The sequence below is a fragment of the Neopsephotus bourkii genome, unplaced genomic scaffold (assembly GCF_033783945.1).
Source record: "Neopsephotus bourkii isolate Nb327-2 ecotype Australia unplaced genomic scaffold, CSIRO-AGI_Nbou_v1 NB_1358, whole genome shotgun sequence".
NCBI lineage: Eukaryota > Metazoa > Chordata > Aves > Psittaciformes > Psittacidae > Neopsephotus > Neopsephotus bourkii.
In genome coordinates, this window is record NW_026901837.1 from 3,146,620 (window position 1) to 3,172,566 (window position 25,947).

Consider the following 25,947-nt stretch of genomic DNA (forward strand, 5'->3'; position numbering starts at 1 on the left):
CTGAACAAGACTGCTTGTGCAGACAGGTACTTACTGGAATACTTCCAGTTGGGCTGGCATGAATTTCATCCACTCCATGGTAACCATTTGTGATATCACACATGCAGTAGTTACTGACAGAAGGGGACCTGAAGGTGTGACCCCCTTCACAGTCGATCTCTGGGCTGATTCCACAACCAAACGTGAAAGAAGCAAGGGAGTGGTAATGTGTGAGGAGAACAACTGCATGGATGAGCTCTGCCAGGGACCAGCTGTTCTCTTCGGTCTTCAGAAGTTGCTTTAAAAGTAACACAAGAGAAGTATTAAAGTCATTCAAATGATTCCACCTTAATGCAGTTTACCACCACACTTCTTTACTAGGTAGAATTATTCTTCCAATGTCCACATATGCTTCCTAACCCTCTGCTGCCAGTAGCGTGCTCAGTGCCCTCACCAGGAGACCTGCCAGCCATAGACTCATGTGGTTGAGCCACAGAGGAGATGGCTTCTCTCCCCTCTCTGGCCTTCAGCTATTCAACCAGTTGGGGTTTTCACTTTGCACCATATGGTTTGTACTGAGGCCAGACTGACATCAGAAATTTCACACCTCTGGTGGAAGATGCAAGCACAATAGTTGCATGTTTCTTCAACTGGCCTTTACAGTCTCAGCAAACCCTGGCAACTCCTTGTGTACCAGCTGCATGAAAGCTCAGCACCAGGGCTGGGCTCCCTCCATCATGTCCCTGTGGGTGGTGGAATGCTCTATATTTGACAAGAAGCTTCAAGCCCCAACTTCCCCTTCAGGCAGGAAAGAGTGGGAGGTTTGGGGCCTTCTGGTGGAGCGCACGCCCTCCCCCCTGGCCCAGCACCCTGCCTCACATGAGCTGTACAAGGGCACAATATTGCACAGTATCGCAGTGATACAACACTGAAAAAAAGTAACACAGAACATCTTTCACCCTGACTGGTTCTTAACCCTAAGAATCTGTGATTGCATTACTGATAACTAAGGGTACACTCACATTACTCCATGGAAGATTTACCTCAATATGCTCCTTGGTGATAAGCCAGGGTCGGTGAGCCAACATTTTGTTCAATTCTCCTAAATTTTGCAGTTTTTGAGGTGCACTTTCTAGACCATTCAACCATTTAGGGTCTCCACCGACATGAAGGAAGTCATTCACATGGAGGTTAACAAGGTAAGAGCACTGGTGTCGTGCTGCAGCCTAGAAAGGAAAAGGCAGTTGTGATACTGAAAACAATTACAGTAAGTTGGTGCTTTATGACAAATACTGTAAGTCATTGTTTCCTCAAAATATTCAAGAATAAGACTTGCAGTGATCAAAGGTTGAAGTAAGAACAAGTTGAGATTAGCAAATCAGCCTGTTTTGATTCCTGTTCTCACAACATGATTATTCCTCATACATTATAACTTGCTTGTATCCAGGGAGAAGCACAGACATAGCTTTATGGTGTGACCTGAAGTAAGCAATCCATACTGCACAGTACTGCTCAGTGGGGAAGAAGCAAGCCTGCCTCCAGGTGGATCTTCACCAGCAAAAACAAAAGCAGGTTTCAGAACACATATAAGCAAGAAAGACTCAGGGCAGCTTTTCAGCAAACAGCAGACCCAGAAGCATTTATTAAAAAAGAAATAGAATCACAGAATCCTAGAGTGGTTTGTGGTGAAAGGGACCTTAAAGCTCATCTAGTTCCAAGCCCCTGCTTAGAACCCTCCAAGCACCTCCCACTAGACCACTTTACTCCTCATATTAGGACACAGCCCAAGATTTTAATTCAACTTCAGCGAGCAAAGACCACTGAACTGGCAGACTGGAAGTTATGAAATCAACCACTTCTGGCAGAAAACTTGCTTAGAATGTAGAGATTCAGAAACAGATGATGGGATGGACTGTCTAGTTAGAGGGAGGTGTATTTGACAGGACACACAAGCCTTCCTGAAAAAGATCCTGAGATACTAAGGAAATCAAAATGAAACAGTTGTCTTATTTTTTAACAGATTTGTTCCCCCCCCTGTTTCTCACAGTCCTACAAAAACTATGAACAGAAAGTACTGCTCTGATGAAACAATTTGTAAACCAGACACAAACAAACCTACTCTGCTTTTTCCCTTAGCTCCTGATGAAATGCCTCTCCAACTAGAAACTGCAAAACACAGTAATCATTGCTATTAAACAAGACCAGACTGTTGCCAAAGTGGCTCTTGCTGCTTTCTGTTCCAGTATACCATTATCCCGATGTAGTGTCGGTAATGAAGCGGGAGCGGGCCATCCATTTGCAGCAGATAGTGCTGAGTTTTCAGAAAGCTCTCAAGATACTGGGGGTGGAAAACCATCACCAAGGTAACGTTGTCCAACCGGCCCAGCGCAGCAAAAGAATCCGCAAACAGTGCATGCATCGTGGCGTCTTCGTTTCCCACCTGGATTGTCTGAGTGAACAGAAAGAGCAATCAGTAATGCTGTCAAAGAAGTACCAGAAAAATAGCAAATACATATATTAGTCACAGCATCCCAGAGATCCTGGTGAAAGAAATCGTGTTATAAATCTGTTAATGGCATTAAATCAGCATAAGGCAAGGCATATAAAATCCCTTTAATACCTCTCATTTAGGAGATCACAAGTGGTTTTATCAGCAAAAGGAGGTTTTTGGCTTTACACTTTCTCTTGTACAGCACTGACTTCTCATTTTTAACTGTTTCAACTTCACTTTCTTCAGTGCCCCTATTTGATCTAACTTAAGTTTATTATAACATTTTTATTATTATCAATTTTACTATGGGGAAAAGAAGGAAAGAAGTAAAAAAGCTAAGATGCCAAGAGAGAGAAATAAAAGGAAATTGAGAGTTTAGGCTCTAAAATTCCTAGAAAACCATAAGCATATTACTAAGTTTCCCCTGCTCCAAATTCTCTTACCAGATGATCCCAAGAGAAGCACCAGAAACAGCCACAACACTGACACTTCTCAGGTTATGCAGAACAGTAGAGGCAGCTCAAGATAAAGCAGCCCCAGAGCAGGGGGCAGGTGCTTTGCAGACCAGTAGGAAACTACATCCGGGTGTTCACAAGGAAACAAGACACTTAAAGCAAACAGTATTGGGTTTCTTATGATAGACAGCAGTGTTAAAGGAGTCATAATTTTTCCAAAGGTCCCCAGGGCTCTCACTGCTTCTGTACACTGGAACCATGGCCAAAGTCTCACCAGGACTGAATGTGATCACAACTGAAGATCTTTGACAGCTCAGCAGCTGTCCTGAAACCAAGTGTGGGTTACTACTAAAAGGGTGTTCCTTAAAAGCATAAAGTTCACTGTGTACTTGAAAACATTACCACACCTCCTTCTCCGGGATAAATCTGCTTGGTCCGTGTCCCAGTGGTCTAGGAATTCTTATTCCAAGTTCCTAGAAAAGAAAATTACACCATCTCAGCATTTAGTTATAAACAGCTTTTAGCTGTGGCTGCTAGAAGGAAAAGAGTTCTGCATTCAGAGCTGGGTTTATCTGGGTACTAGTGGTACTCTTACACGAGTACCTCTACTAGTACCATTTGTACAAATACAAATCATGTTTTCTACAAGTGTTTTATAATTAGCCCACTCCAGCAACAAAAACCGCAACAACAAAGGCCCTGCCAACCGAAGCAAACATGCACAAATTCATATGCACACTACAGCCTGGTTCACAGAAAATTCTGCATCAAGCATATTTTGGCAGGGTGTCCAGGACAAGGAGTTCAGTACACAGCCGTCTGCTGTGTGGTTATGCCACTGATACAAAACGAGACTGCTGTGTGTGTGCGTGGTGTGTACATCCGCAGTACACCAGCACATAATACTCTGTGCATCTGCCAGGAAATGGAACAGCTGTAACCCTAATCAGATTTCTTTTTCCCAACCTCAAAGAGCTCTTAAACTGCTGAAAGTACCTGATCTACATTTGCATCTGCTTCTTTTCAAGACAGGATAAAAAGCTATTCACACTGGGAAGGAGGAAGGGGGGTTTGCTCAATCAGAACAGCAGCAGCCGTGCTATGGACAAGTTGCCTTGCAGATGAGAGGGAGGCTGAATAGGATACCCCTCCAGCAAGTTCTTTACTTGCCCTCTCCTTCGGCTAGATGAAGCTTTCTGCCAGGCCTACAGCACCCTGTGCCCTTCCTGTAGCCAAGGGGCAAACTGCACAAAAGGCAAAGACTTGGGTGCATTTGTGTCCCACCTGTTAAACCATTCTGTCTGGAAGGGTGGGAGCCATGGGCTCAACAGCAGCTTCTGCATTTGGCACGATCAGCCCTCACAGAAGACCCAGTAGGGTCCATGGGGCATGTACCAAAGCAGGACATAGCCTCACCTTGCATAGCCACACGTGCCCACCTCCCCATCACCAGAGGCTCACTCCTTCCTGTGCACAGCACTTGCTGCAAGCCAGGTCTACAGTGGGGCATGGCTTCCCCAGATAAAATGGGAGCTCCCAGTGGGGCAGGCTGATGGCACAGTGCTCTTAAAAGACAGATGGAGACCTGGGATTAAAGCTGAGGATGGAGCTAAGTGCTAAACACTAGGCTATACATAAACTAACAGGGATACTTACCTGTTCTTCGCTCTCCCCTGGTCACCTTTTAAAACCTATCCATTGCCAACGTTCCATAGCCCCGATAGCCCCCACACATCATCTTCTGATGATACCAACTCCATCCAGGTTCTCAACTGGGTTTAGGTTAATAAATACCTTGTATGGAGCACTGAGCCAGTTCAGGCCATGTAGGGCTGCTTCAGGCCTCAAGAGCAAACCAAGTCCCTAAATGCTGACTGCAGTTTTTAACTTTGCTACATAGGCAAAGGCTGTTGTAACAAGCAGTACCAGCTGCACTCACTATTGCACTTCTGTCTTAGCTGAGGTCTCTATTTGCACGAGTTCATTGTACGAGAAGCAGTTTTATTAATCAGTTACTGTTCCCTGAACTTTCCCCTAAGATTAAAAACCAGCTTCAGAGAGCCAGAAACAATCATAGCAGATCTAAGGCAGAACTGCTGAAGCCCATCAGTCTGTCAGTCTCCTTAAATCCTAAGTGAGATGCCTTCATTTCTCAAGTCTTATTTGGATAAAGTGAGATCAAAGGGCAGCTCTCACTGCTTGTCTTTTCAAATTCTCCCTGGGACAATAATGTTTGTGATGTAGCTTTATCCTGCTGAGGGTCCCAACATCCACAAACAGATTCCGCCTGTCAGCTAAGTCTCTAGCAATGTCACTCATAGGATGGATTTTTCATCTTAAAACCACCCTCTCTCCTCAAAGCCCTAGCACAGTTCTTATCTCGGCTGTAAGTACACCAGCAAATTAGAGAAACATCTTACATCCAAATGACAGCAAGGGAAAAAAGTCTGTACACATCATTTAACTTAGCAGATGTCTGCAGTTGTCTGCAAATCAAGCTCTCCAACAGAAATACCTTGAAGTTTAATTCTTGAACACCATGTTTCAATCTTCTCCTTTCCCAGAACAATTATAAGAAGAAAAAACCAAACCAAACCAACAGCAGATTTAAGAACCTGCTATCAGCAGGCTGCTGCTGTGTTTTGCCTCACAATCTAAAATGCATCAATACCAATATACTTCACATTTTTTACAGCCTTGCAGAAGTCAAACTACTCTGATTACACTGCATCTAACAGGTTACATTAATGAAGTATCCACACCCTCTCTGCAAAGCAACTTAAAGAGTTTTTTAAGGATTGAGTAAGTTCCATCCCCCTCATGGCACCCGCCTAGTACCCTAGACACTTGTGTTCAAGTCTCTGTTTTGACATAGACCTTGCCAGGGATCTGTGAAGATGAGCCTCAGTTTCCCATCTGCAAAACGTTCCTTCCAGAGGGTGCTGAGAAGAACAGATTCTTATTGTGAGGCCCATGGTTACCACAGTCATGAGAGCTGTATAAAATCTGACCTATTGGAAATCCTCTGAAAGTTGTTATTCTTCACTCACAAGCTGTGGCAGACCTTTTAACAACTGCTTCCCTTCTTTTTCAGAAGCAGCATTTAATTAAATTCTAGTACTGGAGAAATAGCAGGCATCCATGGGTGCTCCCAGTATCCCAACTATTCAAATGCTATATAGACATAATACTCAAAACAGCACTAGAAGTATCTTCCCTTAATTTTGAACATATTTCTATGCTCCATGTTGTCCTTCACTATCCAAGCCATCTTCCAAATACACTCAACTCAAGAATCACCACTCTCCAGCTTTCCCTCTCAAAGGCAATACCCCAATCCTGACCAGCCACACCACCAGGTCTCTCTCCAGCACCTTCCCCATGAAGAAGCACCTGGGACACCAACAAGAACTTGGCAAAGCAGCTGGGGGGGGGGACGGGACGGACGGGCTGGGACAAGCAGCAGTTGTGAGCAAACAGAATTTATTTTGGTTATTAAAGCAGCACCTTCGTTGTGATTCCAGACCAGAGTCAGTCACCAAAGTGACCTACTTAGTGCCATGTTTTCTGCATCAAAATTCTCCTGGCTTCGTACCTTCCCCTTCTTAACCTTGCCACTCCGCTTCCATTCAGCCTAGAAACTCTGCAGTGGGATACAGCTCCAAGCTCAGCAGAAAGCCAACCACAAATGAGGAGACAACAACAATAGTAACAATGACAACAACAACATCAGAGGCACTCCATCTTCAAAGCCAGAACATAAAACTCTGATGACTGCAAAGCTGAGCACCAAGGGTAGAAGAGATTCCACTTTCAACACCCAGAAGTTCTCAGCTAATGGAGGAAGCTGGACCTCACCAGCTGGCAATCCACTCCACTGCCCATTTCCCAGAGGTACCTTGACAGAGAAGCAAGACTTTAGCCATATAAATGTATCACTGTGCTGGCAGAGACCCTCATGGATCGCAGAAAAGCCTCCTCCTTGCTCTTCTGTGATGCAACTTCTATTTCTCTACAGCCACTATTATTATCTCCATGGGTCCTATGGTCATCAGATACCTACAGTTTCTGAATCTACACATCCCTCATCAGTGCCATATCTGAGCACCTCATCTCATGCATTTAATTCATGCAACAATCCTGAGGTAGGGCAAGAGTATTACCTCCCATTAAAAAAAGCACACCTGAGAAACATAAACACTACATGTCTACCAGAGGCTGCTACAGAAGACTGGTGGCTTGAGCTGAGCTCTGTCAAGTCGTGGGCTAGTGCCCTAACCACCAGACTGTGTGTCTTCTCAGAGACTTCTCAGCCAGGAAATATGCTTTATGAAAATCTGCACCAAGAAACATCTCTTGAGAGCTGAAACAGAATAGTTAATGAGTCTGCAGACTTCATTATGTACTTCCCAGTCACCACTCTGTCCCACCAGCCTGGCCCTCTTACAGTACATCCAACTTCACGACGACAACCAGACCAGAAATCTGTACTGCACGCATGTATGTGCTCAGAGAAGACCACTCTAAAACCACAAAAATGTACAATCTCACTCTACTTACTTACAGCTGTTCTGTATCTTAAAGCTCTGTCAATCAAGCCCACTTTCAGGTAACTATTTAAAGTGCCTTGACAAGAGCAGGATTCCCATGGAATTTAAGTGACAGTTGAACTGCAAACACTTAGAAGAGCTCACCTCTTCAAGTGACAGAATACCATCTGCTTTGGTTCTGAACCTCTTCAAAATGTAAGTGAAGAAAACAAAAAAAAAGGCACTTCTAAACAGACACCCAGTATCAGAAATTCCACCTAGAAACACTGGAGCCGAGTTAAGCAACATGGCAAGATGCAGGATCTCTAGATCAGGAACAGCTCCCTACCTCAGGCACAGCTCTTGCTCCATGGGGCACCTAAACAAACTGCTTTTTCAGATCCCTGTTCCTCTCCTCTGCTGGCTCCTGGCAGCCAGAGCTCTTCCCAGAAAACCTCTCCCAAACTCTGAGTTGTGTCAGATGAGTATGGGGACTTGTACCAAACTGTTACTTTTCAGTCATTTGGGCTTCACGAGCTTAGCAATGAACCACAACCTTGAGACTGCTTCCCTGGTGTTAGCACAGTGAGTCATTTTGCTCCCCTCAAGTACAGTCAGTACCAATATCAAATGTTATCTCCCAGAGAAACTTATTTACATACTTACTTAAGCCTCCTCTAAGCGCAAAAGAACATTTTATCATAGACAAGCCACAGGCAAAGTGAAAATACAATTATCAATTCACTTCACTAAACCACATTTGGATTAACATCTTCATCTGAATCATCTGCGTCTCCATTAAGCATTAAATACTGCTAGAGCCAAACAAAATTATATGAAAATCATGCCCTTATGCAATATAAAACAATCTAAAGGAAGGAAACAAAGAAGGGAAATTAGTTTGAGGTGACCTTTTTTTGGAGGTAACATTTTCCCAGACAACCAGTGATCATTTTACATAATCCAAGTGCATTCCTGCCCAAGCTTAGGGTTAAGAAAGGCACAATGAGCTGTGGCTTAAAAACTCTTCCAATATAATCTCCTAGTAGAATAAACTCCCCCCCCCCCCCAAAAAATGTGCCAGTGCTGAAAATTCAGCTTAGTGTATACTACAATGAATCTGAAGCTGACATTAAAAATACCCATTTAGAGCTTTATATGCTTGTATGTCCCAAACCATCCAAGGCAGGCATTGGCACCTACCAGTCTAAGAGGCCTTGTGCTGCCGCTGCTTCACTCACTGTGTCTGGTTCCTATTTCCTCTTTAAAGGTCACCAACAGCAAAACCTCACTGTGGTGGCATAGACAGGCTACAAAATTGGACTTTTCTCGTTTAGAATCTCAGTGACAAGTGATTCACCACCAAACTGATACATACTCAGCTCAAAAACTGTATCTTCAGTTATGCTAAAGGCTCAGGCTATCATTCAGCTGAAGCACTGGACATGTCCACACTTGCACTGATTTTAAAAAGTGAGAGCAAGTACTCCTTCTCTCTGTTACAAAGCACTTTGTTCCACAGACCTACTGCTCTTCACCAAGATTAGAGCACAGCAAGCACTGAACTGTTGCTGTTTCACAGAGAATACATTATTCTTACATGAATTTAAATACATAAATTACTCCAATTTAAATACCAGTAAGTGTACTTTCTCTGAGTATCTCAAAGTCCTTTGAAATATCAGGTTTTAAAAACATCCCCAACCAGTTTGTGTGACTTGATTCGAGACAGAAATCAAGGTGACTGTGTGCCCACGGTCACACACCCTGTTCACAATGGCAGGAATAAAAGCAAAGCCCAGGCTCCTCAACCTCAAACTCCAGCACCTCTTCTCTCTGGCCAGCTTCTGGCACCCAGCAGTAAGAGCAGGTCCAACTGGAGCAGTCTCAAGAGCTACCTATTCTTCCTTAGCAGTAATAGCTCTTCCTGAAGTGGTTTTGTGACACAACTGCCTAGACACCACAACCCAATTTACTTTTGATATGAGCTCACTGAAACCAAGAGGGTGAATTTCAATGATTGGTGCTTGGCTTTTCTATATGCCAATTCTGTAATGTGCATAATGACAGAAAAAGTATTAAAGGGGAAGGGATTTAGAAGGCACATCTGCAACGTCCATGCCATCAACACTGTTTAAATGCCAATAAATCAGTGACAGAAGAAAACAAGTTTAAACATGACAGTTACAGTATGCATTATGTAGACTGCACTGCTGGGTTATGTCAAAGCAAAACTATTTGTATCTAAGAGTACCAGATCTATACAAACAAGAAAAACAGGATTTAAAAATATCCTTTAAAAGAAAAATCTTAACGTGGTGACACTAAGAAACTTGGAAAAGAGATCCAAATCAGCACTCTAATTCCTGTCCAAAATGCTATTGACTTGCCTTTGTTTGCAATTACAGCAAGCTCTTATCAGAAACACAGCACCGGCCCCACTGTTTCGAAAGGATAACCCAAGTCTGTGCAAGAACGAAATAAATACCGGGCAATTCATAGGCAAAAAGTACTTGGATGTGCCCCAGCAGACACCCCCCCACCGCACACACAGGCGGTGCACAGCCCTTGTGGGACCAGGTGGCAGTGGGGAGGCTAACGACAGCATCCGCACTGGTACTGCAGGCAGCAGCCGGATGTCCCCTAGGCGGCAGCTACAAAGGACCTGTGAATCCCCCCAAGTCACCTCCTGTAGCAACGAACGTCCTCAGGGGTCGAGCGAGAAGCCCCAAGGAAGCGCTCCCCCTGCCTCCCCAGCTCGCTGCAGGGGGCCTCCACCCCACTTCCCAGCAGGGATCTCTCCGTGGGGATGAATCCGGACAGCAGGACCGACCGACCACCCCGGGTGGGGGGTCCAGCCATGCAGGGGTGCCCCACGGCCCAGCCCCTCTCCTCCCTCAGTACCTGGTGCTGGGGGCCCGACCTCGCCTCCCTCAAGCCAGCGCTGCGGGGCGAGAGCCGGGCACGCTCCCCTCACACCCCACGGCAGCTCCAACCGTACGGCCCGGCACCGCCGGCACGGAGCGGGCCCTCCCCTCCCCGCCCCGCGGCCCGGCCTCCTGCCCGGCCCCCGGGCGGAGCGGCACGCAGGGCACGGCCCCGACGGGGCGGAGTGGAGCGCAGCGCCGGTGGGGTGGGAGTTACGTGCCGCCGGCTGCGCCCTTTTCCAGCTGCGGGAACCCCAACGCGTTTCCCGGACAGGAGAATAAGCCCTGGGTCAGAGCCGGCCGGAGGGCAGGGCTGAGGAGAGGGGTACCTCTCCCCGCATGAAGCCCCGGTCTCCTCCGGTCCCCTGCCCCCCCCGCACGGAGCAAATCCTCGGACAACTTTTCCCCCGTCTCCCCTGTTCCTTATGCAAGAGTTTCTACCTTCTCTTTAAGCAACAACTAATTACGGGTTTTAAACTGAGAAATCGCACGAGGTTAACATTTTGTAGCTATCTGTGTGACTAAGTGTGCTGCTGCAGACATTTGGCCTCCTGCCTATTCCCAAGATCATAACAGTCCTGGGCAAACATATGTTTTGCAATCTCATCAGCAAAACACTCAGGCTTTGTTTGCAGCAGGCTGTACTCCTCTCGCTGACCCCCCAGGGCTGTGAACTCTGCCAGATGCCTTACATCTCCCACCTCTTTTTGCTCTGGGTTTTATGTCACCAATTATTCCAAAAGAAACAAGTCCCTGAGCTGCCCTGTGTGATTCTGTTGTTTGGGGATTTTTCCCTTCCTCAGCAATCCAAGATTTGTAAAGCTAAATTTTGTTAGATCACTTTCCTTCAAATATTTTGAATGAAAATAAACTATGATAGACCACACTACGAGAACCTAGGTTGCACTTTTGATGGGAGTACAGCTCTGAACCCTGGAATACACTCATTTGGGGCTGTTCCTGTTACGGGTGTAAGAACCTCGTGGTGAAGTGCAGAAAACACTGAGGACAGTGCTGTGAGGGCATGACTCGAGGCAGCAGTCCTGCACATTTCTAATGCTAAAGCTTTAAAGGCTTCCTTTCCTCTCCACTTTCTAAATACCACCACCAACCACTCTGGGCTATACAATTAACTTGGTGAGCCAAGGGCTACTCTACTTCTGAAGGCTTAGCAGCAGCTACGAGGTTAAATTAGCTAGAGATGCCCAGGTACCACAGCTCCTTACCTGGGGCCTTGGCTTTAAGCTGGTAAGTCTTTCCAGAAGAAATGAAGTGTGCTTTACACCTACTTGCACTTCATGAATGCTTACCAGAAGCATGGAAAAAGAAGAATGCGATACTGGCAAGGAAAGTTGCACTTTGTGAGGTAATAACTAATGAAGAACACTGTTTCATTCCCACCAACTACTTCCTTACTTCAGGCCAAGACATAACAAAACTAGAAGGAGTGGGCTCCTCTTGCTACACAGGCAAAGAACTGGCTTGTGCTCCGAAAAACTGTTGAAAAAGAGTAACTCCCTGGAAGCTGAAATGCAAGATGCCGCCTCACCATAAGCAGTCTTCCCAGATGTCAGCTGAAAGGTCACCCCTTCCATGAACTCGTTAACACCTTTGGAAGGAAGGGACAGGGGAGGGAGGGCAGCACTCTCGCAGTTCCCAGAAGTGTTTTTCCCTACTGTGGTGGCTTGCCCTGCCTAGATACTAGTTTTGGAAGCCTGTTTATGTTAACATTTGTTGCTATACAAAGAACCTTGCCAGATACAGATTTTTCTCTGACATGTTCCAAGGGAAATTCTCTTGCATTAACCAACTCAAAAGCAGAAGGTAGAAAATCATACCATGTTCTTTGCTTGCTGCATCAGGATAAATGAAGGGAGTGACAGCACGTCAGAAAAAGCATGTGCAAAGGGGAAGAGGAAGTTGCACAGCCATAGCAAACAAATAATAATGCTCTTAAAAGCTCTCCCATATGGCCTGAGTACACAAGCCCTGCTCAGGCCCCAGGTATTTCTCTGCCTTAGCAGAATCTCATCACCCCACTCTGCTGTGTGTTCTCCACCCCAGCCCTCACACCACTACTTCCAAGGTGCAACTCCTTCACATGGAAGAACATGCAAAACTGAGCTACGTGATCATCTGTAAATCAGTACACAACTGAGACTGAAATTATTTCCTCTTGGGGGCCAGTAAGACAAGCTACAGGAGCACCTTCACAAGGGAATATGGTCTGACACCTTCACAAAGCTCATTTGGGTACTAACAAGTGCAGACCCCAGTGCAGCCAGGAGATACGGGGAGAGACCTATGGTCCTGTTTGCCTAACTTGAGTGTTCCCCTGGGGAAACACAACAGCATGTTTGACCATGTATCGATGCAAGTAAACAGAGGTCTAGTAAACTGCTCATAAGGGAAACAAACAGCAGCAAATGTTTAGCATGAAAATATCGAGAGATACCAATTTTCCTTTCACACAGAAAGAGTGTAGGATAGATACACATGAAGTCACCTAAAGCAAACACCACGTACAACATGGAAATGTACTCTTTCATAGCAAGCACTTCCATAAAAGCTGCTTACATAAAGGGATGACATTTAACATCTGTGCAATCCAAGTGAAGTCATCAGAAATGCAGTTTTTCCTTATTGCTACAGTTAAAGAAACGTCCTGGTGAAACTAAAAGAAGACCAACCAGTTACAATGTGAAAAGCCTGATCCTGCATAATTATATGTCTGTACTTAGCCACTGTAACTGGAACAGTTCCATTTCAGTCCAATTGGGTGATTTTTTTTCAGTCAAGTTCAGCACAAACAAATGACTCTGAAGAACTGGCAAGCCAAGGTCTTAAATTCTTTCCATAGAAAAGCTATCCAAGCAGGAGCACTCAAAATGCCTGTTACTGCAATGCTCTGGACATCAAATTAATATCCCAGCGGATGATCAGACAATCCTTTCCCAGGAACATTTACAAGTACAACCAGATAATTCTTTGGAGCTCTGAGCTACCCGATTTGCATTAGTTCGTAGGACTAGATTTCTCTTGTGGTTTCATAGGGTAGTGCCAGCTGACGCAAGATGTAGCAAGCTCAGCAGAATGGATGTAAATACCAGCATTCACATCCAAATGTTTTTGAACCCCCTGAGATGAGGGCCCCTAAGGGCTGCTGGGGCATGGTGTCTCCCATGGCAACCAGACCTCCAGCTTAAGAGGTTACTCACACTAATCTGGGTGTCAGTGTCCCTCCGGGAGAACAGGTCTCTCTCCTAAGACCTGCCCACCAGCTGCTGCAAGCAGCACTCCGTATTGCACAGTCAAGAGTAAGCAATCGGAGGGCTATTTTGGATTGGGGTTTTTTGATTGTTTGGGTTTTTTTTTTAATTGTTTGACTTATTTTGACACACAGTGGTTAGGCACTGCTAACAATGACCAGACCTCAAGGGACGTAACGCCTAGCAAAGCAGCCACAATAAAAGCACAGGGGCAAGAATCAATTCAACCAGAACAGACCAAGCAGTTCCACTTAATATGTCGCCTTCATGAAGTCATCAGGTGTTTCTGCAGTGACTAAGCAGCCCCACACTGGCCACTGTGAACATTTCCCTGTGGATTCCTTTCGTTCCAAGCTGTCCACAGCCACTACCCTTTTCATCATAAATTTCAAATGTATCTCCTAATCTTTTCTGTACTATACACCTGTTATTTCTAAAACAGTAAAATCTTTATCATGATAACAATATGGCAGGCACAGCAATCAAACCGTTCATTACAGTGATGAAAGAATTTAAATTAGCTAGAACGTATCATCCTAGTATGCAGTTCAGTATTTCAAAGCATTCTTGATTTAACCTTAACAATCTGATCTGTCAGTCTTCAGAAAACTCACTCTATTATTAGAATTAGTACATAATTCTGGGAGGAGGATAAACTGTATTCTTTGTACACTTAAAATTCTTGCTGTATGTGTCAAAAAGGATCAGCACTTAGGAAGGGCATTGCACCCAATACCTTTATATAATAATAACAAAAGCAAGGTTTTAGCAGAATGGAGGGCTGACAACTGGCCACATCAGGAAATAAGTTTAAACCAATATACAGAAGTTTTCCTTTTATAGTCTCTTGAATTACAGGGCTGGCTAAGACTGATCATTTTACAGTATTTAGAGACTGTATTTAGTGTCAGTTCTTCGAACATTATCCGTCCTTGAAATGCTATTTTTCTGTTTCTAGGTCTTTCTTACGTGCTGCTTTCTTAATGGCCACACCTTCAGCTTTAATGGGCAAATGACTTCCAAGTAATTAAGGTGGTTTGTGAATAATTACACATCAGGTCATTCCTAGCCCACTGTATCCCCACTGAAAGAGCAACTTTTCTCTCAAAGCTGCAAGAGGCTGTAAAACTCTGTTGTTATATCTGAGCTGTTCTCATAGCTGACTTCAACTTGCCAAGCAGGCTCCAAGAACTCCAGTGGCTTTATCTGTTCCCTGAACTAGCTGCTTCATCACTCAGGATTCATCCCCCAGAACAGTCATTCTTCTGGTAACTTCTGCCTTTAAGATTCCTACAGGTCACCCCCACCTCTAAACCACACGTTTTGTTTCTTCTCTCCCTAAAGCTTGCCTAAATTTAGCATTCCCTTCTGCAGTTATTAGCTAGGAGAAGTACAAAGTTTAATTTAAGGAGCTGTAAGAAGCTGAGATCTTGAGATTATTCACGCTTTGGCAAGGACACGAAAATGGACTTATGGTTTCTGAGACTATTACAAATAGGTAGATAAAAGATGCATAACTAAAGCTTAGTAGATTGAAAGAATGTCTTACAAGATTATTCTCACTCCTTTTCATAAGGGTACACAGCTCCTCCTATGCTGATAAACAGCAGCTAAACTATAGAAGTTGTTTGTCTGGCACGCTATGAAGAGCCAGTATTAGAGAAGTGAATTCTTCTGCTAGGGTTCTGAGGTGGCCTCAAGCTCCCACACTATGCAGGAATACCCTGGTTAACAACTCCCCCCAGACCCAGCTCTCTCAGAACAAACGTCCACATTTACTAGTTTCAAAACTGACCATGGTAACTCAGAGGTACCTTCTGATCTTTTGGTATCTAGAACATGTATGGAGAGGGGATCAGTTGTCCAGCTGCAGATTGCCCCTCTCTGGAGAACAAAACATTTGCAGGCTGCCAGCCACTCCGCAGTATCCCTCAGTATTAAATAAACATTAAGGATAAAGAAAATTGGTTTAACCTTATTAGAAGAGTATATTTGGAGTTCAGTCAAGAAAAATAAAATTTAACATACCTCATAGCTGTCTAAAACTGCTTTGGCCTAAAGAGGTCTCCCCTCTTCCCTTCAGTTAGCAAACTGCTAACACCAATGCCCAAGGTATTTTGCACAGCTCCTTGGAGCTGGGATGCATTTTACTATCTTTTCTCAGGCCCTCTCTCCCCAGGATGAATACTGAAAAGGGACAAACATCCTTTATCAGTTGAGTGAAATTTCACCTTTGGGAACTTCCTGCAACTCCTAGTCCTCATAATTGGCTCAGTTGAGAGCAATGAGACAATGCAGTACCTTACTTTCTATGTTGCCTGGAATGCTGTCTGACTGTGCTTCACCCCTGCTGTGCAAAGATGCTGTTGGAAGGCCTGTCCTACAGGGATGGAGGCTATCTTACCACTTTGGGCAATCCACTGCAAACAAAACCTTTTACACAATGCAAATATCTGCTTTCATGGGAAGGGAAGGCCAGCTGAATCATCTCTATGTGAGTTTAAGGCTTCTGGGTTTTTTTAATTCTTTACTGTTAGGGTGGTGAGGCACTGGAATGGGTTGCCCAGGGAAGTTGTGAATGCTCCATCCCTGGCAGTGTTCAAGGCCAGGTTGGACAGAGCTTTGGGTGGCATGGTTTAGTGTGAGGTGTCCCTGCCCATGGCAGGGGCGTTGGAACTAGATGATCTTAAGGTCCTTTCCAATCCTAACTGTTCTATGATTCTCTGACAGCAAGTGACCTAGAGCTGCATTGCAGTGAGTTACACTGAGGACGCAGGAAATGCTGGACAAGTGTCCTGTGGAGAATTTGCAACTAAAACCTACTTTCACTCTCTGGTACAGACAGACATCCAACCCTGAAGCTGTTCTCCTCACCAAAAGCATTTTGTGATCTTTACCCTTAAGGGCTCAGGTATATTTCTAGAAAATTTATTGAAACTCTGACCTGAGATTCAGGCCTGATTTGGTTTTGTATGTACAATAAAAAGCTTATTTCTGCAGAGCCTTCACCAAGGAACAAACTAACAACTTAGAAAATGCTTTGTTAGACTTCAAGTCAGCCTTTAATTTCACATATATACACACTACAGCCAAAACCTAAGCAACTTTTTATTTTTTAAATAATTGTTTTCTCCATGAAAAGACAAGAAGAACACAATGCAACAAAGGCATGGCATGGCATTTAATGCACTTCAAAAAGACTCACAGCTATTTTTCTATAGCTTGCTTCTTACAATGAGATAAAATCAAGTGAAATATGACTAAATTAACATGAGGAATACCACTAGAGATTCGTGAACCTTTATATCACTTACTGCAGTTTGGGGAACTGTTTTGTGGCTTTCTTCTTACACTTGCCACTTTCAAGCACATGCTCAGTGTGCCTCAGAACAGAAGGGGGAAAAAAGAAAAATCAGTTGGTTGGTGGTGGTTTTTTTTTCCTGTTTTCACAGTCTAGCTGTGACACATAATAGATGTTAGCTATCTGAGTTTGTGAGTTTTGGAAAGCCAACAGTATTGTTGTTTTATTAGGGGAAGATATCCAAATACCTATAAAGCTCTAGTCTACTTCTGTAATGACTTATCTTGATGGCAAGTTTGCAAGTTCCTTGAGACAATCTCTCTCCATAGCTGTTTAATATATAGAGCCAAGAACAATAATATCATACGATTTATCAGCTCCTCTAGAACATTATCTTGGCAAAAAGTTAAGTACAACAGTAAGTAACATTATCCTAGAAGTGTAAAGCACATCACTGATTTAATGATAGCAGTTAAGAAAACAGATCATCCGCTAGGTACTACCATTCAACACCTGATTGTTATAAATTAAGGAGATAAAACCAGATCTGCCATTTTTGTATCAAATCTATTTTTTTTTACTTCTGTATTCCAGCCCATGCAGACATCTACTTGAGAAGAAGCATTAAAACCTTCCCTACACCTCCCAAAAACAAACCCTCCAACACCATGTTAATAATGTATTTTTGCCATTTTGGGGGAGTTATTACTAGTGTTTTAAGTTCAGACAGTGCTGTATTCTTCATTCTTCCTGATTTGAGATGACGACATGGCTAAGACATTTTGACCCAAATCAGCCTTTGCTTTCTAAAACAGCCTTTATTTTTTTCTCTGAAAAAAGACTTGCTTTCCTGCTGATACAAATTCTAAAAGAGCTGGTCTTCTATTAAGCAATCAAGACCACTTCCTAGACTGGGTTTTACTATTTTAACACTCACATTAATATGCCATTTCTTTCTGTAAGTTGAAAGGACACTGACACACGCCCAGGGATACATCAGGAAGCAAAGTCCCTCTGCCCATCATGGGCCACCCCTGACTTGTGATCAGCAGCAGTGGTAGCCAACACCTGCTCCTACAAGCCCCAGGGTGGGCACAGCAAGCTGCAGTGCCACTAGCAACATGTGCTTCGAGGGCATTGTACATGTGCCCTGTTTAACACAGCACAACTTCTGCATCCTCCCAAGTCCTGAAGTGGCTCGGAGCTTGGAGAGCTCCCTCAACACCACTGGGGTAAGCTGGCCTGCCTTCATGCTGCCTGCAGGTCCACTTCCTTATCCTCCAACCCCCACTGCCAGCCTGGTCCTTTTCTGCTGGCCACAGAGGCTTTGGGTCTCTGCAGAACAACTGTAAAAGTGCAGGGAGATCTCTGCAGGTGAGCTGCTGGGGATCTCAATAAACCCACAAACTTTTCTGCACTTTGTAATGCTGCTGTCTGCAATGGTGACCTCCAGACAGTGGGACTGCTAATACCTTCCCCACCTGCCTTCCCAAAAGTGTATTTGGTAGAGAAACTAAGTCTAAACAGGCTTGAAACCAATTCTGGCACTTTCTGCTCAAATACTGTTAAGTGTCTTTGTTTGTTTTGATTTTTTTTAAAGTTAACCACAATATTGGAACTTAGCCTTAAATCTACTGTTTGCTAACAATCAGAATTTTAAATCAACCACTTGCTATTGTGAGAGAGGAAAGGCCACCTACTGTTGCTGGACCACCCTGACTACTTACTGTACAGCATTTTAAACATGCAATACTTCAGAAGTCCTGGGAAAGGCCAGCACTGTATGTGTAGCCCCTCAAACGTGCCCAAACCACATACAAAATACTCACAGCAGACATGCTGCAGAAGACACAATGCTCCCAGATTTCCATAGCAGAAGCAATATTTTGCAATCAAGCTAGCATTAAATCCTCATTCATAGCAGTTTTCAAATGTCAGTAACAAAGTGCAATAAACAAAAAATGCACACAAACCACAGTAAAGACACAGAAATTTTACTAAGTATTAAAATAGGGATAATGTCCTTAAATAAGGGGTTTGGTGCTTTCAGTTGACATTCGAGCTTATAAATCTGTTTTACCAGATATGAAGCTATAGCAAACACCTTCTCCTTTTGTCAGTAAAGCTACAAATCTGTACCTGCCCCTCTGCTTCTCACCAGTGAGACAATTACTCTCTAACTGCTTAGCAGGAATTCCAAAGTCAGCAAAACAAGGCAACAGATGAAAACTTGGGCAGAACTGGGCAACATTTTCACTACCAATATAAATGCAAGAATGATCACTGAAGCCTGTAAACTGAACTACTGGCAAAAAACTCTGGTTCATTTGCTGACATACCTTAATTTCTAACAGCAGCAGAGAGAATGATTTCTCTTTATCAGGGTATGTTTGAGAAGTCTTCTTGAGAAGTCCTCCTCTTAAGAGACTACCACAAAAATAATTCATTCTACTATTTTTGTAAATGTAAAGATAAATTTAATTGTATCTTAATGTGAAATGTGACTTCAAAGAAATTTGCAGGTACTGTCAAGCTCTTCTAAAGCTGGCAAGGCTGAGGCTTAACCAAGTTTGAATCATAGCCACCAAGGGCCAGAGACCAAACCCTAGAGTCTGGAGTTGTCAAGGATCACTGCACAACGGCTAAAAGCAAACAAGACTAGGATGAGTCCAGAATAAAGCATTTTGGTGAGCTGAGGATCACAGAGAAACCAGAACTAGGATATGCATTAGGATTTGAAGCAGTGAAGACAGGCAGGACATGATTTGGGCATTGGGCTAGGGAGAAAGAGGACTCCTGAGTATCATCTGTCTAGATTTGAACTTAAGCCTGGTGGGAGTCATTTTGGTCAGGCAAAGTGTTTGCATGTCCACAGACAGCAGGTGAAGTTTAGAGTTGCACTAATCAGGATCCAGAAAGGGAGGTTCAGCTATGGCAAATGAGAGGGGTCCCGGGGCCCTTCTTGTTGTTTCCAAGAGGCTGATTCTCTACTCTGTAAGAATAAATAAATAAAACTCTGTGACCCTGAATTTATATTTCAATATCATCTGTATTCTTTCTTTCACGTGCAAGGGCCAAGTTTTCTACAGTAAATTTGTTCTCAGGGCTATAGAAGATTAATAGAGCATTACACACACAAGCAGGCACTTTCTTAATAGCTGTACTGCATTAATTATTTTGTTGAAATACAATCAAGAGATTGCTGGGAGGGAATGTTTTATGCTAGGGTCACTTGAGACTTCAGGTTGTTCCTGGCAGCACATTGTGCTAGCTGAGGGAAATGGTCCTGTAGAAGCAACCAAAATTCATCATCTGACCACGCCTAAGCTGACCTCAACAGGAAAGAAAGATAACCCCCATATAAACTTGTACAGCAAATAGGTTAGGAGTGGAGGACTGTGCCCTGTGAACTGGACAAATTCTTGTAATGATTCTGAACCTTTCTAAAACACAGCTGCTCTAAGGGGCACACAGGAGAAAGTAGCTAGTGGGCAAGCTAGGGAGTTGATTCACAGGGAGAAACTCAATAAAAGAAATCACTCTCAACAGAAGAAATCACTGGATAGGGGCTCCACATTTCTGGATGGGAATGTGGGCATAGCATACATACATGGTGTTAAATCAACAGATTTTGAAGAAACATGAAAAGTAACTGTGGTGCATCCAGAACATATCTCAGTGGGCTGTGACCTCCCAGGTATTGCATGTATAATAGGTCTGAACCTGCCCCAGATCAGACACCTGTGTGTACACACACAGTATTCATTTGACAGAGACTGTGTAGCTAGCCACCAGAAGCCCCACATGACCACATTCTTTTTTCCCTTGTCTATACAGTCAGTCTTCCAGGAGCAGAGGAGAGGGCAGGGGTGGAAGGGACAGGAATGTGTGTGGGTAATGACAGCACTATTTATGTAGTCCTAAACCCAGGCTCTCTGCATGGGTACTCACTGATTAAAATAAAACAAGACAACTGCCTGCTCTGCCTCATAACAAGACAGACGTTCACATAAAACAAAACACACATTTAGATTTTTGGCTCAATATTCTTGCCTCTGAATTGTTGCTCTACATATCCACAAATGATCCTTTGTTTTAAGAAAGCCTTACCGGCCACAGGTTTCCCAAAACAGGGACACTACATTCTCAAGCACTGACAGGCCTGCCTGGTAATAAGCAACAAGCATGTATGGGATAGATGGCACAAATCCAGGTCTGAGTATAAAGGAATCACAAGCATACTCTCCAAGAGAGAGGATGAATTAAGAAGGCATCTGGATACAAGAATGACAGAGGGGTACTGGCCACAGTTATCCTACACCCTGGCTATGCTGCCTTGCGTGCCTGTTGACATTTAGGTGGCTATTAAAAAAGAAAGAACAACCACAAACAATTCACAATGAAAACATTTTTCTAAAAGCACAACACTAAGGAACATTGGACACAGAGGTGTCCAAGCCAGTCTTAAAGCAATCAGCTTATGTTGAGTTACTGGCTAACAATTCTTAGTCAACAATAGCTGAAAACATGCTCAATCCCAAGCACCTAGAGCATGGGAGGGACTGCAGCCTATTTCAAAGTCAGTAATATCATCAAGAGATGTAGTAGAAAGAAAAGTCTGGACTTTGCAAGTACATGTCTTTTCCGCTCCTCTTTAAAACAAACTCTCCTAATGGGAGTTGTCTAATTTAGCGTCATTGGCGTATCCTACTAAATTCTCAACTGAACTATGTATGGTTAAAACTTTTATTTTTGTAAAATACAAGAATATAACTGTTCTTTTTTTGGCATCAGTTTGTTGACAGAATAAAGCAACAACACTTTACAGTATAGTTTTCAAACAGTAAATAAAAGCTCTGAAAGCAAAGTTATTTTGTTTTCCCTGTCTAGCAAATTATCAACTAAATGTTAATGGCATTTATCCTGCTATTTTGGTCACTATCAGATTTGAAGGAATACAGCTGCATCCATTTTTTCCCGTATGTTTTATACAAGTGTCTCCCTGAATATGTTTTCCTTCTCTCCTCACACAAAACTTCCACCAACTGCTGGAGAAGCTACGCAACTGCATTTGACATTAATGTGAACTTCCTGATCAGACCATCTACAACCTTCAGCCCATGTTCCCACTTGTCTCAGGGGGCAAAGGGAGTGGGCAGCTGCTCATCAAGTTTGCAGCTAACAGTACATTGTGAAAAGAACGTGAAGGCAGCTAGAGACAACAACTGAGATCTGAAGATTTAAGGGAACTGCCCAGACGAATAAGCACGTACTTATAGTCTGGTAACAACCTCGATCATTACATAAGTGTATCATTACCCTGGAAAGCACACAGTTCTTGTGGTGGAAGGGTGCTTCATCTCCATGGCTTGCTGCTTACATGCAACAGTTTATATCAAGCAGGGGATCCTATCTTAGGTGCCTTTAAACCAGCTTGAAAACTTATTAAAACAGTGTTGCAATTAATGTGAAAAGTGGCTGGGGAAAGACCCAGAAAGAAATTTTCCAAGGTTTTCAATTAACTCCTAAGTGACATTTCTAAGGCTCAAGCTCATCTGTTCCATAACGAGAAATTGTTTTCCAACCCTTTTTTTCTCTGCCCAGTATTTTTGCAAAATGGCTAGTACACAGCCAAACACAGGTGGGAGACTCTGAAGACTGCACACTAAGAGACATTTCAGCAGGACTCTGGGTTCATGACCTATTTTAAATAAAGGAAATCTGCTTAAAAATGAATCAAATGTAGATACTGAAACTCTTTACATTTAGATTACATCAACCAATGTGCCTATTCCTTAATACATGTGTACAGGTAAGGCTTGTACAGTAAGTTCTTCCCTGACAGGAAGCCCGTTCAGCAAATACAGTCACAAAATTCAGAACACAAAAGCCTTTTACTTAAGCCAATACCTAAAAAGATGAGAATGTACAGAGAACAGCTGGGCTTTTAGATGCAGACCAGTGCACACTGATCACAATTCAGTCACAAGCTGACTTCCTTCTTCCAAGCTGGGGCTCCCTCCTCCCTACAACATCGCTCCTTCATTCTCTCACTGTTACACCTTTCCCACCATGACTTGTCTATTTCAGTTCAAAGAACCAGACATTACTGTAGAGTGAATCTGATTTTCTTATTACCCTATCTTAAAAATTACTTACTGTTAGCCTGGCTGGGCTGTAATTAACAGAATAGTGCTCTGGATCTGCACAGCAGCTCTGCCTGCTTGTCTGACTCTAGACACTAGTACTATGAGCACTGGTGATTACTTAGGGGTGCCGTGCGCAGAACAGAGGATGTTATCCCTGGAGAACATGTATTAGTTCCAGCAAAGACCTTCTTTTACGGTATGCAAAAGTCTGATTTCTGCTAAGTTACAGGTTGCTGCTATTTCCAAGAGACCTCTAGCTCTGCAAGAAAGGATGGCTTTGCTGACTGCTTGCTACCAAAGCCACTTGCAGACTGAAAATGTCTGAACGGCCCCAGGAAATGCAAAGTCTGGCAGAAGTTATTGGGGCTTGATCGTACTACAAACCTGAAACTTGCACAAGTTCACTGAGTGCAGACTGAGTTTCAACTAGCACCACACCACAACTTCCTTCTACCTCTGAAGAACTCAGAGGGTAGAGGTTGAAAACTCTCTCCGTACATCATACCCAGTAAAAGAAAACAGACTGCATTCCAGGCTAGTACCTGACAGGTGGACTCACTGGTCATTAAGGACAGGGGAATGCAAAGCTAGCTAAAGCAGTTCCTGAAATGAAGGATAGAAACCAGAGGCTTAGGTGAGGAAAGTAAGAAATAACATCTGGGGCTAAGAACTCCTCGGGAAAAGCATCCCTCTACTTGTCTGGCTTAGGGACAGCTCCGTTAGTATAGGGACTCACCCAGGACTTCATAAATTGCTGTGTAGTGCATCAGCAATGAGCAGAAACCACATCTCTCAGACTAAAAGCCATTTTCAAGGGGTGAGGTTTGGTATGGGATTCAACTTAATTTCAAACAGTAAAAGTTTATACAGTCATTTCATGGAAAACATGAGTTACCCAAGTCAGTGTCCAGACTGCAACAAAATCCTTCCCAATGGCCTAAGAGCTTTGCTGTATAACCTCTGCAGAGGGGTTCAATTCTTACAATTGAACTTTCAAGTTTTAGTATTAAGCAGAGCTGCTAGCAAACCGAAACACACAAATCTGATGTGAAAATAAAATGGTAGCCTATATGTTATTAAATCTATAGCATCTGAGAAGGAAAATCCAGATGCCTGCCTTTATTTTTCCTCTTCAGAAAAAGTACAATAAATTACAAAAAGCATCATTTTTCACCCAGATTTTTCAGAACTGACTTTACAATTAACACTACAGGCCAGTGATAAAAGATGTAGGAGCACCTGTTAACACCGTTTAACAAAACCAGTTAAATCCCAAAGTAAAGAAGGACTCAAAGTCTTTCAGTAGGCAAGCAATAGTGGACAGCTGGCAACACGAAGAGAGTTAATGAATACAGCAGCATTCAGCAGCGATTTCAAAACTGTCTGCTTGGGTAAGGCTGAGTTATTAAAGAAATCTCCATTTATAAACAGTGTTGATGGGATTTAAGCAGCCTGTGTAAGAAGGATTAAAAGTCAATTGAAAAGCCCTGTATAGATAAGAAGGCAAAAAGAAACTGTGCCCTTGAATTCTGTACATACTGTTTTCCCTTATCTCTGTTTCAGTCTCTTGGCACACAGCACGGGTAAAACAGGCTGCCTTATGCACAGCTGGTGAGGTGGGCTCTGTGTTAGAGGTATTCAGTGCTTGTACAGTGCTTCCTGCTATATTGTTTCTCGCTCCCCACGTTCCTTTTTAAAGTTGTATACATTTATCCTCCCCACCAGGTACAGCTAGCAGATACCAAGTAGAGAAATAAATTGTAAGAGTCTGTCCAGGCATATTATCACAATCAGGTGTTTCCCCTCCTTTATGTAACAGATGATCTTGCTATTTTCTGTTACACTTTTATAACTGTACACCTTCAATATAACTACTGCAAATATTGACAGTGGGAAGGCAAGTGGGGATTTCTGGGAGGAGGAGCTGGTGGGAGATGAGAACTAGGCTTTAAGGTTTTTTTTCTTCTTGCCTCCAAAGTATCCTGGAACATTCTGCTTTACACAAAAGTTATTATGGTTTTTAATTTATATATCACTTCTTAGAATAAGACAACAGACAAACACACAACTAGCTCTTTTCATTCATTAATCCCTCCCCTATTCTTTCCCATCTTCCCATCATCCAAACTCCAGCCTATTCTGGTAACCTAAGTTGCCTATTTCTGATGTGCCTTTTGTAAGACAGCCAAAGCTAAAGAGCATTCAAGGTGAAAATGTACAATACCACGTCTTGTCTTGGTTTCCCTAGCCAGTAACATAGCCTAACATTTGATTTGCTTCCCTTAGTCTTGTCCAGGATACAATAAGAGCTTTATGAAAAAGCTCTATAAGAATCTGGGCCATTGATTTGAACAAGGACTATTTAGACTTGACACACAGCACCAAAGAGAACTGCTCAACAAGCCAGCTCTGGAAGCAGTATTGCCATTTCAGTGCAGGGCTAGGGAGCAAAGCTGGACAGCTTCTGGGACCTAAGGTTATCTCTTGGTGCAGTCCTTACCACACTGCACCAGCCTGTCAGAACTAGTTCCGTGTGTCCAACACAGCACCACAAAACATGTTGTAAACATACTCTGATTACTTATCTGTGATATTTATCAGCCTATGCTTTTTCCAAGGGATCACACAAACTATTCCATAAACATAACCAGAGTATTACTTGCAGAAGGGGACAGCTATTCCACTGGGAAGGAGAGTTATAGTTAAAAACAAACAAACAAGCCACAGATATTTGGGAGTACATTGCCTCCATGCAAATTTAGGGTAGAAATGAAGAACATCAATATACAATAGCCCCAAGGAGATTCAAATAGCTAATCAGCTTACTTGCTGTTTTTGTATAAACCA

The 25,947-nt window shown here is 43.3% G+C and overlaps 1 protein-coding gene across 4 annotated transcripts in view; it reads right to left on the reverse strand.

Annotated features, from left to right (window-relative positions):
- SESN1 (sestrin 1) overlaps positions 1 to 25,947 on the reverse strand; it is a 77,243-nt gene that overhangs the window by 5,811 nt on the left and 45,485 nt on the right. For 2 of the 4 annotated variants that reach the window (XM_061366773.1, XM_061366774.1), the window contains exons 2-5: positions 3,333 to 3,398; positions 2,228 to 2,428; positions 1,023 to 1,205; positions 35 to 277 (exon numbers count right to left, since the gene is read on the reverse strand). In XM_061366773.1, coding sequence (XP_061222757.1) covers positions 35 to 277; positions 1,023 to 1,205; positions 2,228 to 2,428; positions 3,333 to 3,398 — 693 coding nt within the window. Of the gene's footprint in view, positions 1 to 34; positions 278 to 1,022; positions 1,206 to 2,227; positions 2,429 to 2,913; positions 3,213 to 3,332; positions 3,399 to 8,657; positions 8,701 to 25,947 lie in introns of those variants that run through there. The other 2 variants (XM_061366775.1, XM_061366776.1) reach the window with 2 other exon arrangements.